A 21,544-nucleotide genomic window follows, 5' to 3' on the forward strand; every position below is an offset into this window, starting at 1 on the left:
CCAAAATATCCAAAATACGAATGTGATTGCAAGTTACACTGTCAGTGCATTAAAATTAAACTCTATATATGTTTAAACGCTAGCTTAACCCAAATTGAACTTTGAACCCAGTCAATATTAAACTAATAATTAAAAAAATTCATTGAAACATTAATGAAAATATTGAGCCACGCTCGAGTTAGCTCCATAATAATAATAAAAGAAAAGAGGAAATACAAGGAAAAGTGCTTTCACCAGTGGATTTGATGGGGTTTGAAAAATGTGTGTTGAGTACAAATATGACAATTCAACACAATAATAGTAAGTAGTAACATCATCAAAACTGAAGTTTATAACACAACATATCACTTGAACTTGCGGCAACCTGGTAGACAAGATTTCAGGTCTGTTGTTCCTGCTGCTCATGCGTCTTAACACATGAAAACAACAAAACTGGGAGGGAAGTAACATGTACCTTTCTTTTTCTTGGAGATGGAGGAGGAAAGTATCTAATAAAGTATATTACAAATGGCCTATATTGTTTGTATGGTAAAGAAAAAGGGAGTGATAAAAAAAATCAAATGCTACAAGAATGAATCATTCAAAAGGCTTAACATAAACACAGGTCTATCCTACAGCAGAATTGATCTATGAATTCTAATTGATTGAACTCCCTATATATCATATCACATTACAATAACGAAGCTCACTTTCCTTTGAAGGTCTATTTAGTGATTCCAAAGAATCCATATACAAATGAATGGACCCTGGATAAAAGAAATTATATTGGAAAGAATGAATTACCTCGGACGTCCTATCGTGCACTGCAGCTTTTACGTACAACCTTTTCACAACACTTGGGTGGTTGCTATTCAACACTTCCAGGTCAGAAAACTTCAAAACAAAATGGTATTGGTTTTGGTATGGATATTCAGGTTAAATTCCAATTTAGATCCAAATTACGCGAAGCCCATGTGATGATAGGGAGTCACAGTTGCCTGGAAGTTCGAACTTCTAGTTATATCAACAATCTTTATAACTCTCAAAGGCAAATATACACGAGAGTTTAATCATCATCACTTCCACTGCTATGTCTACCTGAAATGAAAGTTTCAAGGGAGTTGATTAGATTATGGACATGTAAAGCTGCACAAAAATGGTTAGAGATGAACTACTCTGACAAAAGACCTGATGCTTTTTTTCCTTCCATGGCTTCTTTCTTATCTTGACAACTTGTACAGAGGAAAGGTCCATCCCATGGACGCAGTTTACGAGGGTTGGGCGCACCCTCAAATATTGAAACACCCTCCCCTGGTTTTATCTCTACTTGACACACTGCACACATAAACAACTTGAACATGTTGCAGAGAGGATATTTTGTATCTAACCTGCATTTAAGATAAATCATTTCCCATGTCATGAGAGAAAACGAGAAAATGGCTAGTTGCTAAGTTGAAAAATGGTTATATAAAACCAAACCTCTCTGAAAGCATAGCAGATCCTTCTTCATACAATTCCTCTACCACGTCTGGCTCCAAGTAGTCTTTCTCGTTATAAGAAGATGACTCAGATGACTTTTTACGAAACATGGACTTCATTATTCCTTTCTTCTTTCTATGTGGTGCAGGAGCAGGTGGCTTCTCATGTGGTAATATATCAACAACGATGCAGGTTGTATCATCTCTAAGTCCTTTTGCTTCTACAGCTTCCTGAAGATAGAAAGAAACAAGTGAATAAAGTTTAATACGTAATGATTCATACTGCCGGAATCACATGAAACTCACTATGATACAACAGATGAACATATTTTTTATATAAGATTCAAAAGACTCACTTTAACAATATGTGATGCTGCTGTCTCCGCTGACATGCCACGACAAGAATCTAAGACTGCTTCTGCAGATAGAGAATCCCAGACCCCATCACTGCAGATAACTAGCCTGCCTCCAGCGGTGGACAACTGAATAAACAGATAAAGAAGGGAAGAAAGGCAGGAACTATCTTACATAGGGATTTCATTGAAAACAAATGACAAATTCACATAAAATATAGGTAAATCAAATCATTAGCTCCAGTGAAATTTCTAAACCATCGCATTAGTGGAACACTTGCTTTATACTTTTTTGTTGGACATTGGGGGGAGAGGCGATTTCTCAATTGAAACAAGATACATATAAAATTTTGCTTAGAAGACAACAGGTTAGAGTAGTGACAAACCTTCACTTGCTTTACATACGGCACTGGGACAATAAATTCGCCAATATCCATATCACCAATTGACCGTGAAAGACACAAGCCACCAGGCCAACATCTTAACGGCCCAACCTACAAACAGCCAATAATCCAGTAAAGTGCACATGGTCTATATGTTAGGGGGTAAAGTGAAAGTAACCCTATATTTTAATGACACGATAATGTAGTCTGAATGGCCAGGCATTGTGTACAAAAGATAAAAAGTATCACTACAGGCATCAGTTTAAATGAAGAAGCAGTTCTCTTTTCTTTTTCTCTGGTGGTGGTTGAAGCTTGTTAGTTGTTACGAAGTTGGTAAAACCTAGGCTGAAAAGGGATCACAATTGAAAGTAGGATTACCTCTGTGCCTCCCCCGGTGTTTAGCCGACCAACCTCACCCCCGCTAGAGGTGATTCGCACCCTCCTGATGAAAGTAAAAGAAAGGTCAGTTTGTGCTATACTGGAATAATTTATAATAACTGTTCAAGGAAAACAATTCCATCAACAACTTACTCCTCTTCATTTGTTTCTAGCCTATGATCTGCTGACAAATAATAAAGCCCACCTTCACCAGATTCAAGCACGCAACGTGAATCACCAACTGATGCAACAGTTACAACCCATCCTTCTATAATCACAAACGTTACAGTGGTTCCAGATTTTTGTCCTGCGATGCAAATAATAGTAATAAATAATAAATAATAAAAAGGATTTAGCTAAAAAGTGTCCTAACAGCATTGGTTAACAGGATAAACACTTGCATACCCATTTTTAAAAAAGACTTACATACATGATGAAGAAAAGAGTTAAATAACTAAACAGTTAGGCTTCTTTGTTTTTGGTATAGAACTTTTAAGTACATGAACATTCACATCAAGATGCTAAAAAAAAGGAATTAAGGCAGAAAATTGTCGAGAAAAATTAGAAATATGTACAAATAATTTTGGAGATATCAAATATTCACCAACTAAGCAAATAATAAATAAATTAACAGAGAACAGAGCAAAGAACAGAGCAAACAATACAAGGAATGAACTAAGCATACCTTTGTCCTGAAAATCTTTGTCAGTTTTTACAAAGCCTGCAACCAATGCCCTAGGCAATGCTGCTACCCACTCATCTCTGTTAAGATCAGGAGGAACCGCACTTAAAACATTATTTAGAAGATTCTCCTTAGAATAAATAGCAGCAGCAGTTCCATTGTGTCCATCAAATAGCTGTAGAAATTGCAAAGCAGAATCTGTAACTACTAACTAGGGGGCAAAAAAGGCAGAAACTAGGAAAAGAACAACTAAACAAAACAGATTGAATAAGAACAAGAACCACAACAAGAAAACTACAGCTATGGCAAAAAGAAAAAAAGAACTGCTGATATCAACTGAATGATAAAGTTACTAATCCAAGTTGATGGAGATGTCAAATTCAACTTGCTAAAAACTCTTTCCACAGTCTAAGTCGGCTACAAACTAAAGTCAAGCACATCAAACACAAGAGAAACGGATTGTATAATTCTTTATAAATCTATGAAAACTTGCGAACCCACATGCTGAAATCAATCTTCTCCAAGTATAGCTTTCACCCAACAACATTAATCATTAGAATCTGCCATCCTTGCAATGAGACAATCAATGCAACAAGAAGATAACTAATCCCTTCTTTCTCCCACTGATTATATGACATGCCATGTAATAATAAGTTATCATGCAAGTAAATTACATCACTTTAAAATCTGTTGACAAGTTAAATGGAAGTACCCGAGGGCTTAGGACAAGCTACTTCTAAAAGATTAAAAGCAGAAGTAACTCTCTATTCCATTTAGCTTATCCAAATGGGCTACACAATTTTCAGAAGTACTCACATATCCCAAATGAACTTTTCCCCAAAATGGAGGAGAGTATCTTTGGATGAATTTCATGAGTAGTTTTACTCATACAGCTCTACCATGAATATTTTCATCCCATTTTTACCCCTTTACCGAGCATAAATGTAACCGAGGGTTCGATTGTGTCAACTTCTAAAAGAAATACCATTTTATACAATATAAACTGCAGAAACAAATCCATTTCTCTATTCAAATTATATATAATCTAAAAAGCTAACCCAACCAACTACACACAAAAAATAAAAATCCAAAAACACAACAAAAACAAAAAAAATCAATAAAAACAAAAATCAAAACTAAAGCACATACAAATAAATGCAGCACCATGAATCTGGAGAAAGAGCAGAAACACTACATACCCCAAAAACAGAAAATGTGGAGACCCCATCCCCCACCACCCTCTGGCATTCAGTTTTGATGAGGGTGAAATCCTCCCCTTTCTTGCTCTGCCCTGCTTGGCCTGAAACAATCTCTGGCTTCTCGATCTTCTCGCTCGCCAATTCGCGCTTCAACAACACCGATAGGGGAACCGTTTGGTGGTGTTCGCCCTTCGTACCACCAGACATTGTATTCTTCTTCTTCTTCTTCTTCTCTTGTGTTCCACTTTCTTCACAAACCCCTCACAAAATTCAACAAATCCCTAAAATACTAATTCCACTTTAATCCTCTATCGCTTGCTTCCGCAGTCGAATCCTGAAATTGAAAGCACAAAACAATCAACACATTAACTAATTAATTAATCAATTATCTTAAAAGAAAAAAAAGTTAATACTATTGCCCCAGTTTCTGCAATGCTAACGCATATTTTTCATCGAAAAGCGGAATTATCAATCAATTATGTAAATCAAAAACTGAAAGAAAAAAAAAGTAATTGACGAGAAAGTAAACAATACCGGTTTAGCGGAAGGGGAAAGCATTGAATGTTGTTGATCGATTTGACGGAAAAAACCGAAAATAAAAATATTATTATTATTATGGTGGTGGTGATTGCGAGAAATTAGCGAGATCGGAAGTGACACAGGATTGGGAAAATGTTGAGAGAGAAAGAAGCATAGAAGTGAATGAAAGGAAATGGAAATGGAAACGGGGAGAGAGAGAGAGAGAGAGAGAGAGAGAGAGAGAGAGAGAGAAGAGAAAGTTTGTTACGTGAAGAATGAAGAATTGAAGAAGGTTATTGTTATTGAGGCGCGCGAAAATGGAAAAAAATGGAGAATGAATTTGTGTGATCGAAAAACGCGGATCTTTCTTCGTTTCTTTCTTTACTTTCTTTCTTCCCAGCTTGCTCTGCTTCAGCATAATGCAAAATATTCTCCTTACCATTTTTGTTTTCCCAAATATTCTTTCAAAAAATTAAGATCAATATTAAATTATTTAATATTTTGTTTGACTATATCAATTATATTAACTATTTAATCTCATTGAAATAAATAAATTGATTTAGTTTTAATTTACATTAATTTTTTCGTCTTATATATTTTTATTAATTATTTTTAAAAATGTTATAATTTTTATTATAACATATTTATATGATTTTTTTATTTTACTTACTTTATTAAACCAAATAATTATAATTAATTTACTATATAAATTATTTAACTTAGTTAATTCAAATATATATTTAATTTATTGGTACATTAATATTTAAATTATTGTTTATTGAAAATTTTTCTTTATTTTTTTAATATTAAATATTTTAATTTTTAATTTTATATTTTTATTTTTATTTTTAATCTAATATTTCTATTAATAGATTCTTGTAATTTATTATCTGATAGTTATATGTCCATTATCAATTACAACAATACTAGAGAGACAAATAAATTTAAATTTATTTTATTTAGTATTTATTTATTTTAGCAACAATCATTTAATATTAAATACAATTTGTTAGGTAAATAATGATTTTTGTAAACAATGTGAATAATGAATTTTAGGATTGACTCAATAAAGTAAAAAAACACTCCACTTCTAAATTACCTCCTAAACCTTAACATTAGGATAACATGTACAATTAGACTGCGTTTGTTTACAGAGAGACAGGACACTGAGACATAAACACAAAGACACAAAATCATGTTTGTTTGGCAGAGGAGACATAGATAAAGACAGTGTGTCCAGAGACACTAACAAGGGATATAACTTATTTTTCATTCTTTTTTCATTATTTTTGTTAATTTTTCATAATTGTATATTTTTATTATTATATTTTTCATCTCAAATTTTTTGAATGAAAAAAATGAGAATAAATTAGATTTTCATAATTTGTTCTAATTTATTACCAAACAAAATACAAGAATACAAAATTTTGTGTCTCTGAGTATCTTGTCCTGTCATGTTCTCAGTGTCTTGTCTTATCCTGTTCTCATAAACAAACGAATTAAAAATAATCATCCAATTAAAAATAATCAATATAATCATCTCAATGCCTATTGAATTAAACATCCGACATATTTATTATTCATATTGTTTAGTGTTCTCATTATCTACCTATACTTTTTCTATCAAATAAAGTAAATTATGACTATTTTGACTAATTCTTTTGTTACCAACATTTTTCATCAATTATATAGTTGTGAATATTTTCTCAATTTAGTAAAAGAATATAATTTAATTCATTCTTTTTTATTTTACTTATTTCTATATTTAATAATTTATTTACGGTAAAAAGTTATACATGTTAAAGGAAAATTTAATTTTTTTATTAATTGTTTTTTTATTCGTTAATACGTTTTTTTCCTTGCTATGATATACTATTTTTATTTTTTATTTCTTTTATAAATTATAAAACATTATTATTCTTGTACTTTATCTTTTCTGTTTTTTTTATTTTATTTTTGTTTATTTTAAATTTTTATATTTTTTTATAAATTTTATCATTTCTATCTAATACAAGCTAATTTATAACAAAATCTTCACATGTTGAGTCTTTTTAATATTTAAATTATATTTTTTACGTGCTTAATTTCAATTCTAATTTAGAGAATTGAATGATAAAATAATATCGATAAAGACTATTGTGCAGTGCCTTCTGTCTTATTCGTCTTTTTGGCTTACCTTCTTTTTGGTAGATATTATAAGTAATTATATATAACGGTGTTTATGCATAAAATGTAAGTATAATTGTATCCTATTTTTTCTTAGTAAATTTTTTAGTTCTATCTTAAAAATAAGGGTATAAATGGGCAAAGCCGATCTGAGCTTTAATTTTGACGAATCTAACCCATATTGTAAATTAATAATCCAAACTTGAACTTTACCTTTTGGTGGGCTGGCCCACCCCGTCCCGCCCCGCCTAATAAAACGGTCCTAAAATTTCACCTCACTCCATTTAACTGTGAGTTAGCGGACTTTTTTTTTTTTACTATTAACTATTAAATAATATATATAATTTTATAATCATTTTAATAAATTTATAATTTCTAAAAGTATACATAAATTATAATTTTTATATTCACAAACATTAAAATATTTGTAATTATAAATATTGTCTCCAAAACAAAATAAATATAATCCCAAACATTGAATTTTCATCTTCATTTTCTCTTATAAGTTGAGTTGGAGAAAGTTGGATTTTGGCAAAAAAAATTGTAAAAATACTCCCTTGCCAAAAAAACACTAAGCCCGACAGGGAAGCCCACCCTGTCCCGCAAAGCCCGCAGTTTTAAGCGGTGTAGATTAGGTGGACTTTTGCTATTTGGCGGTCTCAATTTTTCAGCCCGACTCGCCTTTTTTGACGGATTACACGAGCCAACCTGGCGAGTTTAAACCCATTTGTCACCCCTAGACTCTTATCTCTCATAGGTTTTTTTAGGTTCAAACCGGACATATTTAAAGCTCGACAAGCTCAAGAGGAAATTTTAAAAGCTTGTTTCATAAATTATAACCCAAAAGAATAAATTTAAAAATTTTTAATTGGCATTAAATGTATTCTAAAATTTACCATTCATAATTTATAAAGCATAATTTATTTACATATCAATAGTTAGTCATGCATCATCACTATACTTGTAATTTATAAACTTTTTTCTTTGAAAAAAAAGCTATAATCTTATTTAAACTTAATTATGATTATTTTTATTTCTGTTTTGCATTTAATATAAATGAATATTTAAAAGTATAAACTAATAATAATTTATTTTTACAATGAAAAATTGATAGCTAGACCAACGAGTTTTTTAGACTTTTTTTAAAGCCTTTGATCTAATATTTTTAACTAATAGACTTTATAAAAAGTCCAAACATAACATATTTAATGAAACAAGGTGAGTCGAGCTGAAAACGAGCTGAGCCACGAGTTCTCGTTGGGTAGCCGAGCCCACTTCTACCCAAATTAAAATAGAGAAAACATTGTAAATTAAGTTGGACCAATCATTGTAACAAGCTATTATGTATTCAGTTGTACATTCATCTTATTTTTAGCAGTTTTAGTAGGTGTCTATATAAAAGGTGTCTATATAAAAGTATTTCTGGGTATAAATACAATTACTTCTACTAAAAAATAAATAAAATATGTTGGTGAGTTTCAACAAGAAATATGATAGTAAAATAAATATAAAATAATTTTAGGTAAATTTTAATAAAAATAATTCTTTATAATAATTTTTTTGTTATAATATTAAAGAAGGTATTCTAAAAATAAATTTTATCTCAGAATAAGTTACTTAATTAAATTGTTTAGAAATCAAATTTACCAGAATATAATTTTTAAATATTAAAGATATTTTTACAATTTCTTTTTTCTATGAGAACCGCTATACTGCACGAAAATTCGCATTGGCCAAAAATTACTATAAAATTTTTAAATATTAAAGATATTTTTACAATTTTTTTTTTCTATGAGAATCGCTATACTGCGCGAAAATTCGCACTGGCCAAAAATTACTATAAAATGTAGCAATTTCTAAAAAAAAGGGTGAAAAAACGGTAAGAACGTTCAATTTTAAATTCACTGCACTCTATAACCGTTCTTATATAAATGAAAATGTTATAAGAACGTTTTCAATATTTAAAAGTTGTATTATGATAAATTTAATTTTTAAACAATTTAATTAAATAATTTACCTTTTATCTCATGTTATATTATATTTGTTTAAATCAGTTTTAACATAAGAATAAAAAAATTTAAAAATTTTACTTATGAATCATGAAAAAATATCTATAAATTTAACTACTAATATTATTTAAACAAAAATATTTAAAAAAATAAAATTTTAATATAAATACTTCAATTTAATCACAAACTATATATGACTATGAATAAATAATTATTATACTTTAAAAATAAATAAAATTATTACTCATTAGTTTCATTATTTTTAATATTAAAAAGGGTTAAATTTTCACATTCAATTAACTTCATAAATTTTTTATAAAAAAATTACCATGTATGTTTTTATTCAAAAAATTCAAAAAAACTTATATATTTGTTGTATATTATCTCATTTAGGATACGAATACACATAGTAGTATACATAAAAAAATATGCACTAAATTTATCGTGATGTATTTATATATAAATATATATATTATTTTTGATAATATTAAGAAGATAAAAAAATTTAAAATTTATTTTATTTAATATTCATTAATTATTATTAATATTAATAAATACAAATAAATATTGTGAAAAAAATGACGTATTTTAATATCACTTTTTTAATGTTATATTCTATTAACCAATCATATACCACTATATAAGAAACTTTTAAAGGAAAAAAAGAAAACATAATCAGATTGACAATACAATAAGGGAAAGCATAAAAATGTATATATAAATTTATAAAATTATAATATTTATTAATTAGTTAAATTTTATTTAACATACTCATCATATGATTTATCCTGAATAATTTGTTTTTTCTCTCTCTACAATGTATGACAAAAACTTTGAATTCTAAAATCTAAAGTGACTCTATCAAGAGAAGACTTTACCCATTCATCACTCTAGGTCAAGTCAATCATTCTTATGACAGGACATAAAAAGAAAAAAACAAATTAAAGAAATCATTGATTTTCAAAATATTCAAATCCACATTAATATGTTAGTAGAACAAGAGAATCAACGTCCCTTATCTTAAAACTTCTTGTGTAAGTAGAAAAGGAAAGAAATTAAATAAAATGAAATGAAATAACATAGCCGTGGTTGATGGGTCTAAAATTCTAAATGGTTTAGATGGGTCATGGTGGACCTTATATATTGCATTATTATTATTATTATTATTATATTATTATTTTGTTTTTATGAATTGATCCAACCTAAATCTTTGAAACTTGAATCGAAAGGACCCGCAATTAACGCCGCCAGTTATTATAGTTATTGCTTCAAACACTATCTTTGTGCGTGCTTATCACTGCCAAATAATGCTAGCTAAGATTACAATATAATAAAAAAATAATTATATTATGAATACGTAAAAAAAATCAACCAACAATTAGTTATTACATGTAAAATACATATAAAATTTGCATTATATTATTATAAATAAATTTAGTTATTCATCTATTACAATTTTAATTATTTTACTATAATAAATTTGATTATTTTAGTAGTTAATTATTTAGTTAGAAAAATATGTAAATTACTATATATAAATATAAAAAATGTATAATAGCTAATTTGAATTATTTGATTGTTGGTTTTTAATGTATATAGATTTTATTTGGAAAAAATTGATAATTTTCATAATCCTACCAAAATTAATGTATAATTTTTCAATTAATTTCGATTCAATTTCCTTAACGAAATACACAAACTATATAATTTGAAAAAAAAAAGAAGCAAATATCTTTGTTACAAAATAAAATTGTTAAATTTTCTGTTAGGACAACAACTAATACATATACACAAGAGAAAAATAAGAACATAACTATTATGTTTTATCCTTTGATGTTTTTTAATCCTAAAATATTTACAATATACTATTAATAACCCTATGAGATTAGGGAAAAAAAAAAGGGAATGAAAGTCAATGTTCAAGAAGCAAGAAGAAGGAGTATGTCTTCTTTTTATTTTTCTTAGATTATGGTGATTTCTTTCATGTGATTTAAAACATGATTATATGTCGTATGTATGACCAAATCTTTGTAGTTAACTTAATTATTGTGCATGATTCTATCTCATGAGGGAGTGAGTTTTAATTGGTTCATTGAATTGGAATGAGTTAAGAGTAAGTCATGAATAATATTTGCTTGCAGGCGCGTGACGGCTAAAATTAATCTTATGCATAATATTGTGATCAAACTTCTTAGAAGGAGTCAACTATATTAATCAAGTCCAACACTTTAACTTTATTTTTATTTTATTTTATTTTATTTTATTTTTTACAAGTGTCATTTTTCTAACTGACCTGAGAAAACCAACCTACAAGATTGCTAAACTAGCTAGGTTTACATTGATGAAAAGTGGTAGGGTTTGAAGAACGTTTTATTTCTTTCAAAAATATGCATAATGCATATATTTTTTGTTTAACAGATTATATATTCAAAATTTGAATTCAAAATCTCTAATTAAACCAATACAATTGTACCACTAAGCTATATATATTTTGGTGAATAGAATTGATTGGCTTTAGAAAATGCATGAATATTGTTACAAGCTATTAAATTCTATGGATACTAATAAAAATATTGGCATATTTCTAGAAAAAAAAAACCTGAAATTCTAATTTTAAAATTTTATCAATTAATATAGTAAATATGACTATTTTTATAAAAATAAGTTTTTTTTTGTCACTTATCATAAAGAGATCATCCTATTAAAAAACCAACATTCTAACAATCAACATTTGACTAATAAATTGATTTCTACTAATTTATTAGCTGAATGTTGATTGTTATATTTATTTGATTGCAACACTAACTTGGGAATATGGATGTTATAGCTCATGTATGCATAATTTTTTTCTGTCCGTATATAAAAAGAGATACAAAAATGTGAGAACTGATCCGAAATTATATTTTGGACAAGAGAGAGTGTATGAGTAGTTCTAATATGAAAAAAGATTTTTTTTAAGTGAAGAAAATTATAAAATAATAAAATAAAAAATTAATCATTATTAAATTTATAATTTTTTTTTATATGTGAATCCTCCTATCTAAATTCAAGAATAATTAAACTCTTATTTTCTATTTTATCAACTTTTTTATTTTAGAAGTCTTAATCCATGTTAAGAAGGGAGGGAGAAGGAAATTTAATAGCCCATGAGAGTTAAGAAAATCAAGAAAACCTAGAGAATGTAGGCAAATTGGAAGAATCAAAACTTGCCACTTATAATTTCTCTAAAAAGATATACAACAACAGCAACAAAGTTTTATCTCAGGTGGGGTCGGCTACATGAATCAAACGATATCATTATGTTCTGTTATGTATCATGTTTACAAAGAGACCGTTTACATGTAGATCTCGTTTGACCACTTCATGGATGATTATTTCTCTGCTTTTCACCCCTTATCTATCTTCCATCTCATCCACCCTCCTGACTAAGTGTTCTGTCAGTTTTTTTCTCACATGTCCAAACCACCTTAAACGCGATTCAACTATCTTTTCCATAATGGGTGCTATTCCAACTCTCTCACTTATATCTTCGTTCCTTATTTTATCCAATCACGTATGACTACTCATCCATCTCAACATCTTCATCTCTGACACACTCAACTTATGTTCGTGTTCCCTTTTGGCCGCCCAACACTCCGTACCATAAAACATAGCCGGTCTTATAGCAGTGCAATAAATTTTATTTTTAAATTTTAAAGACATTTTTTTGTCACATAAAACCAGATGTCCTCTGCCATTTTAACCAACTTGCTTGGATCCTATGATTTACATCCTGTTCAATCTCTCCATTATCCTGTATAATGCACCCAAAATACTTAAAATTTTTAATTTTTTGTAGGATGTTTTATCCGGTCTTTACACAAAAAAGATATACCTTGTAGAAAAAATATCTTACCATTTTATTTGATTGAAGAAGTACACACTATAATATCTGATTCAACCAATTTATTTTCACTTATATATTTTATTCTCACTTATATTTGACTCTACTTCTTCACATGAAATATCTAAACATACGTATATGACATATCCTAATGTTGAGTGGGTATCCGGTAAGGCATTACAATGTGATAGAGATGGGTTGTAGCCAACGTTTAATACTTACATATGATATTACTATATATATATATATTTTTAAAAAAAATATGATTATTTTCTCATTTCCTTTTTGGCGTATAAGATGCACAGCCAACTACTCTCTCTATATATAGGCAGAAGAACTTATACATACATGAGCTGTAACATCCACCTTCACAAGTTAATGTTGCTATCAAATAAATATAAATATGAAATAAATAAAACGATATTCAAATATTAAATCAAAATACGCGTATTCATATACAGCTCATTACACTACATACCCTCCATTACTTGCGCTACCTCTCATGTTTGAGGCATGCATGCATTATGTTTGTCCACAAAATAAAATTGTTATTTTGTGTGAACGTTTCTTCTTCCTATATTATTGTTGTTCAATTCAATTCAAACTATATATATAGAATACAATGTAGTAATACTTGTCTTGCAAGAGAAAATATATATATATATAGTAGTGATTAAGGTTCTCATGCTGGGTAATAGACTCTGACCATGTCAACAAACATTTATGACTTTAGATCATCTAAATTTTGAATTTTCACTTTAAAAGGTAAAGTATAATCTCTCATTATTTATTTCATAGGTGAGACCAAGAAAAAATATGAAAGAAAAATTATTCAAGGATAAAAAATTACACTTTATCATAAAATTCAAAATTTAGAGAATTCATTATAAATAATTCATTAAATGATTGCATCTACCCTCACGTTATGTATGATCTGGATTGGAGTCACGCTTTTTGGTTCTCTTCTCTAAGTGTTAATTCATATCCATAACTTTATTTATTTACTTATATTGCTATCAGAAATTCAGAATTGTATTTTTTTTTTCTTGAATTGAAACTCGCTTTGATGCAAACTTTTAAGTCCATTTTGACCTTCATAAAGGCCTAGATTTCATAGGTTATTAGAGTTTATTATCTTTTTATTACAACGTAATCCAATCTGATCTTAACTAAGCCCAAAAACTAATCTAGTAAATATGTAAAATTAATTTATAAATGAATGAAATTTTCTGCAAAGAATTAGTTTAGAAGTTCCAAAATGTCCCAAGTGTTTGGCCAAATTGATTTTTACAAACACTGCCTGTTTGTCATCAACATTTTGCAAATGCACAAGTGAGGATAGTTAAGTGATTAACCAAGCTCAGCTATATCATTTTAGTAGGATCCACACGCAATAAAAGTTATTGATCTAACAGTAATTGCTTCATACTTTATCACTTTACAACTTACCTCGCTTTAAAGGGTCAAAACCTGTATCTCTTTCACCATTCAGTCTAATTTGAATCATAATCTCCCAATCCCCATTACTAACTGATCTCAAGCAGCACTTTCTGAAGTGCTTCTGCTGCCAAAGGGATGTGCAAGCAATCTTGACCATCAGAATCCCTCTTAATCTTAACAAGCTCATGGTCCTTAAACTCAGTCAAATGAGAGTTCAATGTAACCTGGCTGCTAACAAGGAAACGTTCTCGACAAACCGAGTAGAGATCACTGATTGGCATTCCTGAAAACATAACAAAAAGCCTTAAGACAAAACATCGATATATGAAACGAAAAAGTTAACTGTAGTGAAAAAGTTAGTGAATTTTGAAAATGATGGCAATTGTTTCTATGGCAGGAAGGAAATAAAGTCGAGAGAGAATGAGAAGGACCACACCATAATCACACTAATAAAGATCGTTGAACAACGTTATGGTTATCCAAATTCCAAATAACGAAGTCATATATCAAACAAGCAACATTTAAGAAGTTGATAAAAACTCGCCTTCTTCAGGGTGAGAGAGTTGATGCTCAGCCAGAACTTTGAATACACTCTGCGCATTTGGTGTCAAACTTTGCAAAACTATGGTAGCTGTTTTGACACTTTGGTTCGCACCACCGTGTGCCAGAATCAGAGGATAAAACATTCCTTCAACCTTATAAGGGGCGAATGTAGGAACATGATACCAGCACCAGTTGAACTGTGTGTGAGCCATGTTCTTGTCCCAATCTAGCAACAGAACCAAGATGAAATAGTTATGCAACAGGTAGAAGGCTTCCCCAAAAATATTACAAATTGACATGTATCCTTTAACGTTCAAAATTTCCCAACAAACTACAGTAAAACAGAACAATAATTAATGAATATAATAGCAATTTCAAGTTTCAAGACAGAAGTTTTGGTTCTTCGGTTTTATGAAAGGGTAATATCCCTTAGCCATTTTTTCAACTTTAAACAGAGACAAGGATACAAGATCTGAAGACCCAAAGAAATGCACACTATTGAATAAACAAAAAAATAACTAAATTATTCCTGGTTTTGCAAAGGCATTCAATTTAACTTATTTTGCACAAATTAATTAACCAAAGCATTTTCATGTTTCAATTCATATCCTCAAAAAGATCTCGTACAAACGATAGGAAAACAATTCAAATCCTTTAAAAAAAATAAATAGACATAGACATACATTTGAGAAATAGCCAACGATAAAATTGGAGAATATTTTAGCTATAATTCCAACTTTCAAGGAACAATATATTCTGCAACAAGATATATGGTATAAACTGAACTTACATAAGGGCGCATTCACATGATCAATTGATGCAACAATGCAAATATGGGTACATGCAGCTAATCGAGCGAGATACTGTTGAGTTTCAAAGTCCCTTAATCCAGGTCCATCAATATTGTGAATTATAACACAAATAACATAACCATCCTCTTCTATTTCAGCTTCATCCAAAAATGTAAGAAGATCTTCAATGGATTGAGAATTGGATGGCTGCTGGCTCTTGGGCAAGTCCCGAGAGGAAGCCTTTCGTTTAGCTTTCACTTGATCATGCAGCAATTCCGCTAGAGTTATCAAAACCTATAGCAAGAGAAGTATGAAAGGAAAAATAGTTTTCATTAAGAAGACAAGCTTAAGCACAAGACACTCAGATCTCGTTGACATTTACTTGCATCTTTCAAAGTTTGTGTTTGTAGTAGCTTAAAACCAAAACCATACAAACATCTTAAACACAAAGATTACTTATGCAAACCAAAATGTACACTAAATTGGCAATGGTGCCACCATCAAGTGTGTTTTTTGAAATTCATGATGGTAAGAGAGAGAAACAAACCTGTTTTAAGTTAATGGTCTGAAGGTAACCGTTTATTACAACTACAGAATATTCTGTCAGAGCTGTTGAAGCAAAATCTTCAAGCAACACCTTCTTAGATCCAAATCCATACATCAGAAGGGAAAAACCAGATCTGTTTAAAATGATGATAAAAAATTAATTAGAAAATAGTGAATATGCCACTCCAATCTATAATATGAATGATTTACAGAATATTCATAGAGTACAAGTTACTAAAGGAAGCATCTACTATTCAACGAATCTCTACAGGAAAAATATAAGTAAATTAGGAATTTAATCCCTGAAATAATTCGTAACTTACAATTTAATCCAAATTTACAAAACTCAGAAATTCACTCTGTTTTATTTATTATTTCTTTTTTCAATTTTGTCCCATGAAAACTTGAGTACATATTATTTCTGTAAACATAAGTATTAACTCCCAAGATAATTAGCTTTAGGAACTAAATTGCTAGTCTGCCCAAGAAAACCCCATATCTTAAAAGCACTTTCTTCTGAAAGATGATCAGATCAAGCTCGAACAAGTAACAACACAGCAATGAAGCTTCATAACAGCTGTGGTAAGGGGGAAACAAACCTTAAAGCAAGAACCCATTCAGGGTACATGTTTTTGTAGGAATCCATTAAGCATGCAATCTCTTTTTCATGCTTTGGTTGAATGTGCAATGAAGCTTCCCTCAGTTCCTACAAGTGGCAAACATGGTTAAATAGAAACAACCATAAAGAAATAAAGGATCATAGTCCTCTTATGTCACCAGACAAGAAAGTGTTCTAGAGAGAAATACACAATTTGTTATAAAATGATTTACAATTATGCATAGTTAAGTTTCTAATTTAATACAATATTAATTGAAAAATTATTATGTTATAAAATCTAATCATGTAATGACAGAGTGTTAACTAACAATACAAAACATTTATACTAGAGTTTAATTTTGATGCACTAAATGGCAATTTCTATCAAATGTTTTACAATATACTCTAATCAAGCGATTCTTTTGGATGACAATTGATGTAATGATTGTGAAAACTAGTTACTTTTTAGCTGATGCGGCAATAAAATGATTGGATGTGTGCCACAAATATTTTTACTCAAGAGTGCATACAATATTAAATCTTGAAAGTGACTTCCCATATAAATCTATCAATTTTATTTTAGTGCCAACTTCAGATTATACTTGGAGTTTGCCAGAGTCTTGTGTGAGAGAACGTAACATTAGATTAAAGGACTGCGATTTCAAAAGAAAGGAGGAAAAAGGAACAACCTTGACATTTGAGATATTTAAGAAATGATACCTGTTCATCAACAAGGTTGATGTCAGTGAGCTTGTTAGTGGATTTCTTAGCGGAGGAGCTGCCGTGTTCCTTAGCAAGGAAATAATTTCTGGAGAACTCGAATTCCTCTTCTTCCTCATCCATAATTTCATCCATGTTCATGGTTGAATTCAAGACACGAAAAATCAAACAAAGGGAAAACTTTTATAGTTGTTGTGGCTTGTTGACTAGTCTATTCTTCGTTAATTGCAATCTCTGTTGCAGGTTATCACAAAAAAAAAGAGAGAGAGAGAACTGCAGAACTTAGAGCATTGTTCAAAACAAGTATACCATTATATAAGCACAAATCACAATCAAACTTGCGAAAACATACGGAACGTAGAATGAAACGCTAACCATCGGGTCCGCCGATTTGGTGGGTGGTGTCGGTGGCCGGAGATGAAATGCTGTTGGGTTAGTTTGGTCTTCCTCAGGCTCGAGATTTGGCGGGTACATACGTGCTTTAGAATCAGAGATGCTATTTGTGCCCTAGGGATTTTCCCGCCGTTTTTCTTGTTTCCATTTGACTAGTTGAGACTTTGAGTAGCTCAGGAGTGCATGCTGGGTCGGGCCCGAATGCTGGGTTATTGGATCACTCGTTAAACCAATGAATTCAGTCATAATTAAATAAAAATTTAAATAAGTTAAATAATCATTTAATTAAAAACTTAAATTTAAAATTAATTACTAAATTATTCCATTAAAAACCTAAACTAACTAATTATTAATATTAAATTACGATTGTCAATGAATTATAGTTTAAATAGCATAATTTTTTCACATTTATTTAAGAGGTCACAAATTTAAATTTTTTTATATTTAATAAAAAAATATATACTAAATTACGATTTATATTTATAAAATTTGTGAATATTGAGAAATGGCCCTCTCTTTTGGTTCACCAGCTCGTAACATGATGGCATAGATTCCATAGTAGTGGAAGGGATATGGTGCCCAATTCATACTCGCTTATAATTAGGGATATGTTTTTTACTTGAATTTGACACTGCTTTTAATTATTTGAAATTATTTGGCGATTACTTTTTTAAATTTTTATTTAGTTTACATTATATTTTTTTATGTTATGCTAATTCTCACTTTATTCATTTTATTTTTATTCGTATTATTCCTTTTCATGACTATTTACTACAATAGAATACTATTTTAGTAGGCACCGAATTCACCGGTCTCAGAATGTTTGGACCATTAAATAGTCTCATAACAAAATATATTTTTTAAGTTTTTTTAATAATTGCTAAATAGTCTTTTTTTAAATTTAATTACAAATTAACTTCGTATATTTTATTTAATTATAAAAATAATTTTTTATTTTATAAATAATTATTTTATCATAAATCTATCATATTTATTAACAATCAAGAACAAAAACAATAACGAATTAGATCTTCCATTGATCCTAATAAATTTTTTGGCTATTCCAATCGATTAAAAGATTAAAATTGATCTGTGACATTCGTGAGTAATCATAAAATCGTGTTTCCTTGAAATCCAATCGATTGGATTACAGTTTATTACTGAACAATCTATTGAAAATTGCAAGGAAGCATGGTTTTCGCATAAATCAATCGATTGGTCATATTAACCAATCGATTGAATGGTGAATTAAATGTGGTTTTTTTTTATAATTCAATCGATTGAATTGTTCAAAACAACCTGAGTTCTCACAATTCAATCAATTGCTTTTGTTACTCAATCGATTGAATTTACCAAAACAATATGGATTTGACAAATTCAATCGATTTAAATGTGCTATCCAATCGATTGAAATGTGTACTACGCCTATTTCAATATTGTTTTCGTTTTTAGAAATTATCTTGTTATTCATCTATCTCATCTTTAAAATTCTATCTTCAATTTTTGCAGTTTTATTTTGATTTAGATACTCTAATCTTATCTTTTCTTAATATTAATATTATAAATTGGTGAATAATCCATCACTAATTATTCAATCCCACCATTAAAATCGTGTATCATTTTCTTTGATTATAAAAAATTTCATTGTTTTTTTTTTAAATATACATCTACTCAATATCCAATTTCTTTAGAACATCCATCTTTAAAAGAGAACAAGAGAGAAAATGATCACACACTCGCTTTTCAGTTTTAATGATTTAGCTGTTACCGCCGCAAACGGGACTTTTGTAGAAAGAAAAATTCAATAAAAAACGCTATTAGACTACTAATAATGTTAAGAGTTCAAAAAAAAAGAACCCAATTTTTTAATTTTTTTTTGTGGTTTCTATCTTTCTCTCTATCAATATATGCTTTGTGCCTAAGGCAAGGGATTGAATAGGTAGATCAATTCAAAATTGAATAATATCATTTATGTTTTTCTTTTTTACTGTCATTAATTTATTAGAAAAACAAATTTAAAAATTAAAAAATAACTAGATTCACGGTATTAATTTTTTTTTTACTGTCATTAATTTATTAGAGAAAAAAATTTAAAAATTAAAAAATAACTAGATTTAGGATTTGTTTGGGAACTTTTAAGAAAATATCCTTTTTAGAGTTATCTTCATTTAAAAGATCTTATGAAAAAGTAAAAGTAATTTTATGTTTGTGTATTTCATATAAAAAGATCTTTTTATTTATCAATTATGTTTGGATATAACAATATAAAAATAATTTTTTGTTTATTTATCACATGAAAAATATTTTTTTAAAGAAAAAAAATATCTTTTTAAAAGAAAAAAATATCTTTTTAAAAGAATATGTAAATTACACCTTCTCAAGAAAGATATTTTTTATTTTTCTAGTACTTCTACTTTTACTACTAGAAATTTATCAAACACGCTAAAAAATAAAAAAAATCTTCTTTTCATTAATTTTTTTTATCAAAATGACGTCCAAACAAGTACTTAAGTTATTTCTCTATGTCCATTTTCAAAAAAAAATTTAGAAGTCATATGCCAAAAATATATGTTGCGAGTCAATGTGGACGGTGGCATATCCTAGCAGATGATCATGATTTTCAGTGTTTCACAACAAATTCAGAATCGAAGATTCTCAATTTTTTGTTTGAGGGGAGGAATAGTGTTGAATGAAAATGTTAAGTGGAAAGATCGAAAGATGATAGAATAAAAAATTATATACACATATTTTTATATAAAATTAATAATTACAAATTATTAATAATAATTAGATAAATATATTAAATTATTTAATAATTTTAAATTAATAATTTTTTATAAGAATAATTGTATATAAATTTTAATTTCAAAACAATTATAGGCGATATTTTACTTATAGTACAATCAAATGTTGAAAACGAGTTAAGGAGTGTCTTTGTAACAAGATAATGTACTTTTTTCATTTTAGGTAAAGAATAAAAAAACTTTCTAAAAAAGGAATGAAAGGACGAGCAAGGTGGAGTTGCCTCATAGGGTTGTATAATTAGTTACAGTTATTAGGGATATTTTTTTGACAGTGTAATGAAAAGTGGCTCATATCATATCATTCTGTAGTTAAGACACTAATTTTTGGGTAAAAAACCCAAATAAACCAAGTTGAGAATTTTTTTATCCAAATCAGCCAAAATGAAAATTTTTTCAATAATCAACCAATGACCATTTAAATGTAATTCGAATCAACATGATTCGAACTTGGATTGCATGTAATTCGAATCATATAGATTCGAATTACTCACTGACACTCAAAGCAACATAATTCGAATTCAGCTAATTCGAATTAGGCAGCAACATGTAATTCGAATCAAGTTGATTCGAACTACTTCCATGCATGCCATTCAACGTAATTCGAAGTGGATTAATTCGAACTACACCTGAATATTTTTTTAAAATTTTTTTAATAAATTTATTTAAATTATACCAAAAAA

General features: G+C 29.0%; 2 protein-coding genes across 4 annotated transcripts; both read right to left on the reverse strand.

Annotated features, from left to right (window-relative positions):
• Window positions 1-213: 213 nt before the first annotated feature.
• LOC112697851 (probable protein phosphatase 2C 12) lies at window positions 214-5,451 on the reverse strand. 2 transcript variants are annotated; one of them, XM_025751210.3, is made up of 10 exons: window positions 4,987-5,451; window positions 4,453-4,786; window positions 3,257-3,428; window positions 2,725-2,878; window positions 2,572-2,635; window positions 2,197-2,304; window positions 1,814-1,939; window positions 1,459-1,688; window positions 1,168-1,367; window positions 214-1,077 (listed from the first exon to the last, which is right to left on the reverse strand). In XM_025751210.3, the coding sequence occupies exons 2-10, from the start codon at window positions 4,657-4,659 to the stop codon at window positions 1,046-1,048; spliced, it is 1,293 nt and encodes a 430-aa protein (XP_025606995.1). In that variant the 5' UTR covers window positions 4,660-4,786; window positions 4,987-5,451; the 3' UTR covers window positions 214-1,045. The 2 variants fall into 2 exon arrangements, with proteins under 2 accessions (XP_025606995.1, XP_029143553.1); XM_029287720.2 differs by having other exon boundaries at window positions 5,240-5,424.
• An 8,803-nt stretch (window positions 5,452-14,254) lies between these two features.
• On the reverse strand, window positions 14,255-18,306 carry LOC112697852 (origin of replication complex subunit 2-like). Of its 2 annotated transcripts, none has more exons than XM_025751213.3 (7): window positions 18,043-18,306; window positions 17,668-17,901; window positions 16,949-17,055; window positions 16,351-16,483; window positions 15,803-16,097; window positions 15,014-15,238; window positions 14,255-14,752 (listed from the first exon to the last, which is right to left on the reverse strand). In XM_025751213.3, exons 2-7 carry the CDS (start codon window positions 17,806-17,808, stop codon window positions 14,556-14,558), a joined length of 1,098 nt encoding a protein of 365 aa, XP_025606998.1. In that variant the 5' UTR covers window positions 17,809-17,901; window positions 18,043-18,306; the 3' UTR covers window positions 14,255-14,555. The 2 variants fall into 2 exon arrangements, with proteins under 2 accessions (XP_025606998.1, XP_025606996.1); XM_025751211.3 differs by having other exon boundaries at window positions 18,020-18,259.
• Window positions 18,307-21,544: the final 3,238 nt, after the last annotated feature.

This window comes from Arachis hypogaea, chromosome 16 (genome assembly GCF_003086295.3).
Source record: "Arachis hypogaea cultivar Tifrunner chromosome 16, arahy.Tifrunner.gnm2.J5K5, whole genome shotgun sequence".
NCBI lineage: Eukaryota > Viridiplantae > Streptophyta > Magnoliopsida > Fabales > Fabaceae > Arachis > Arachis hypogaea.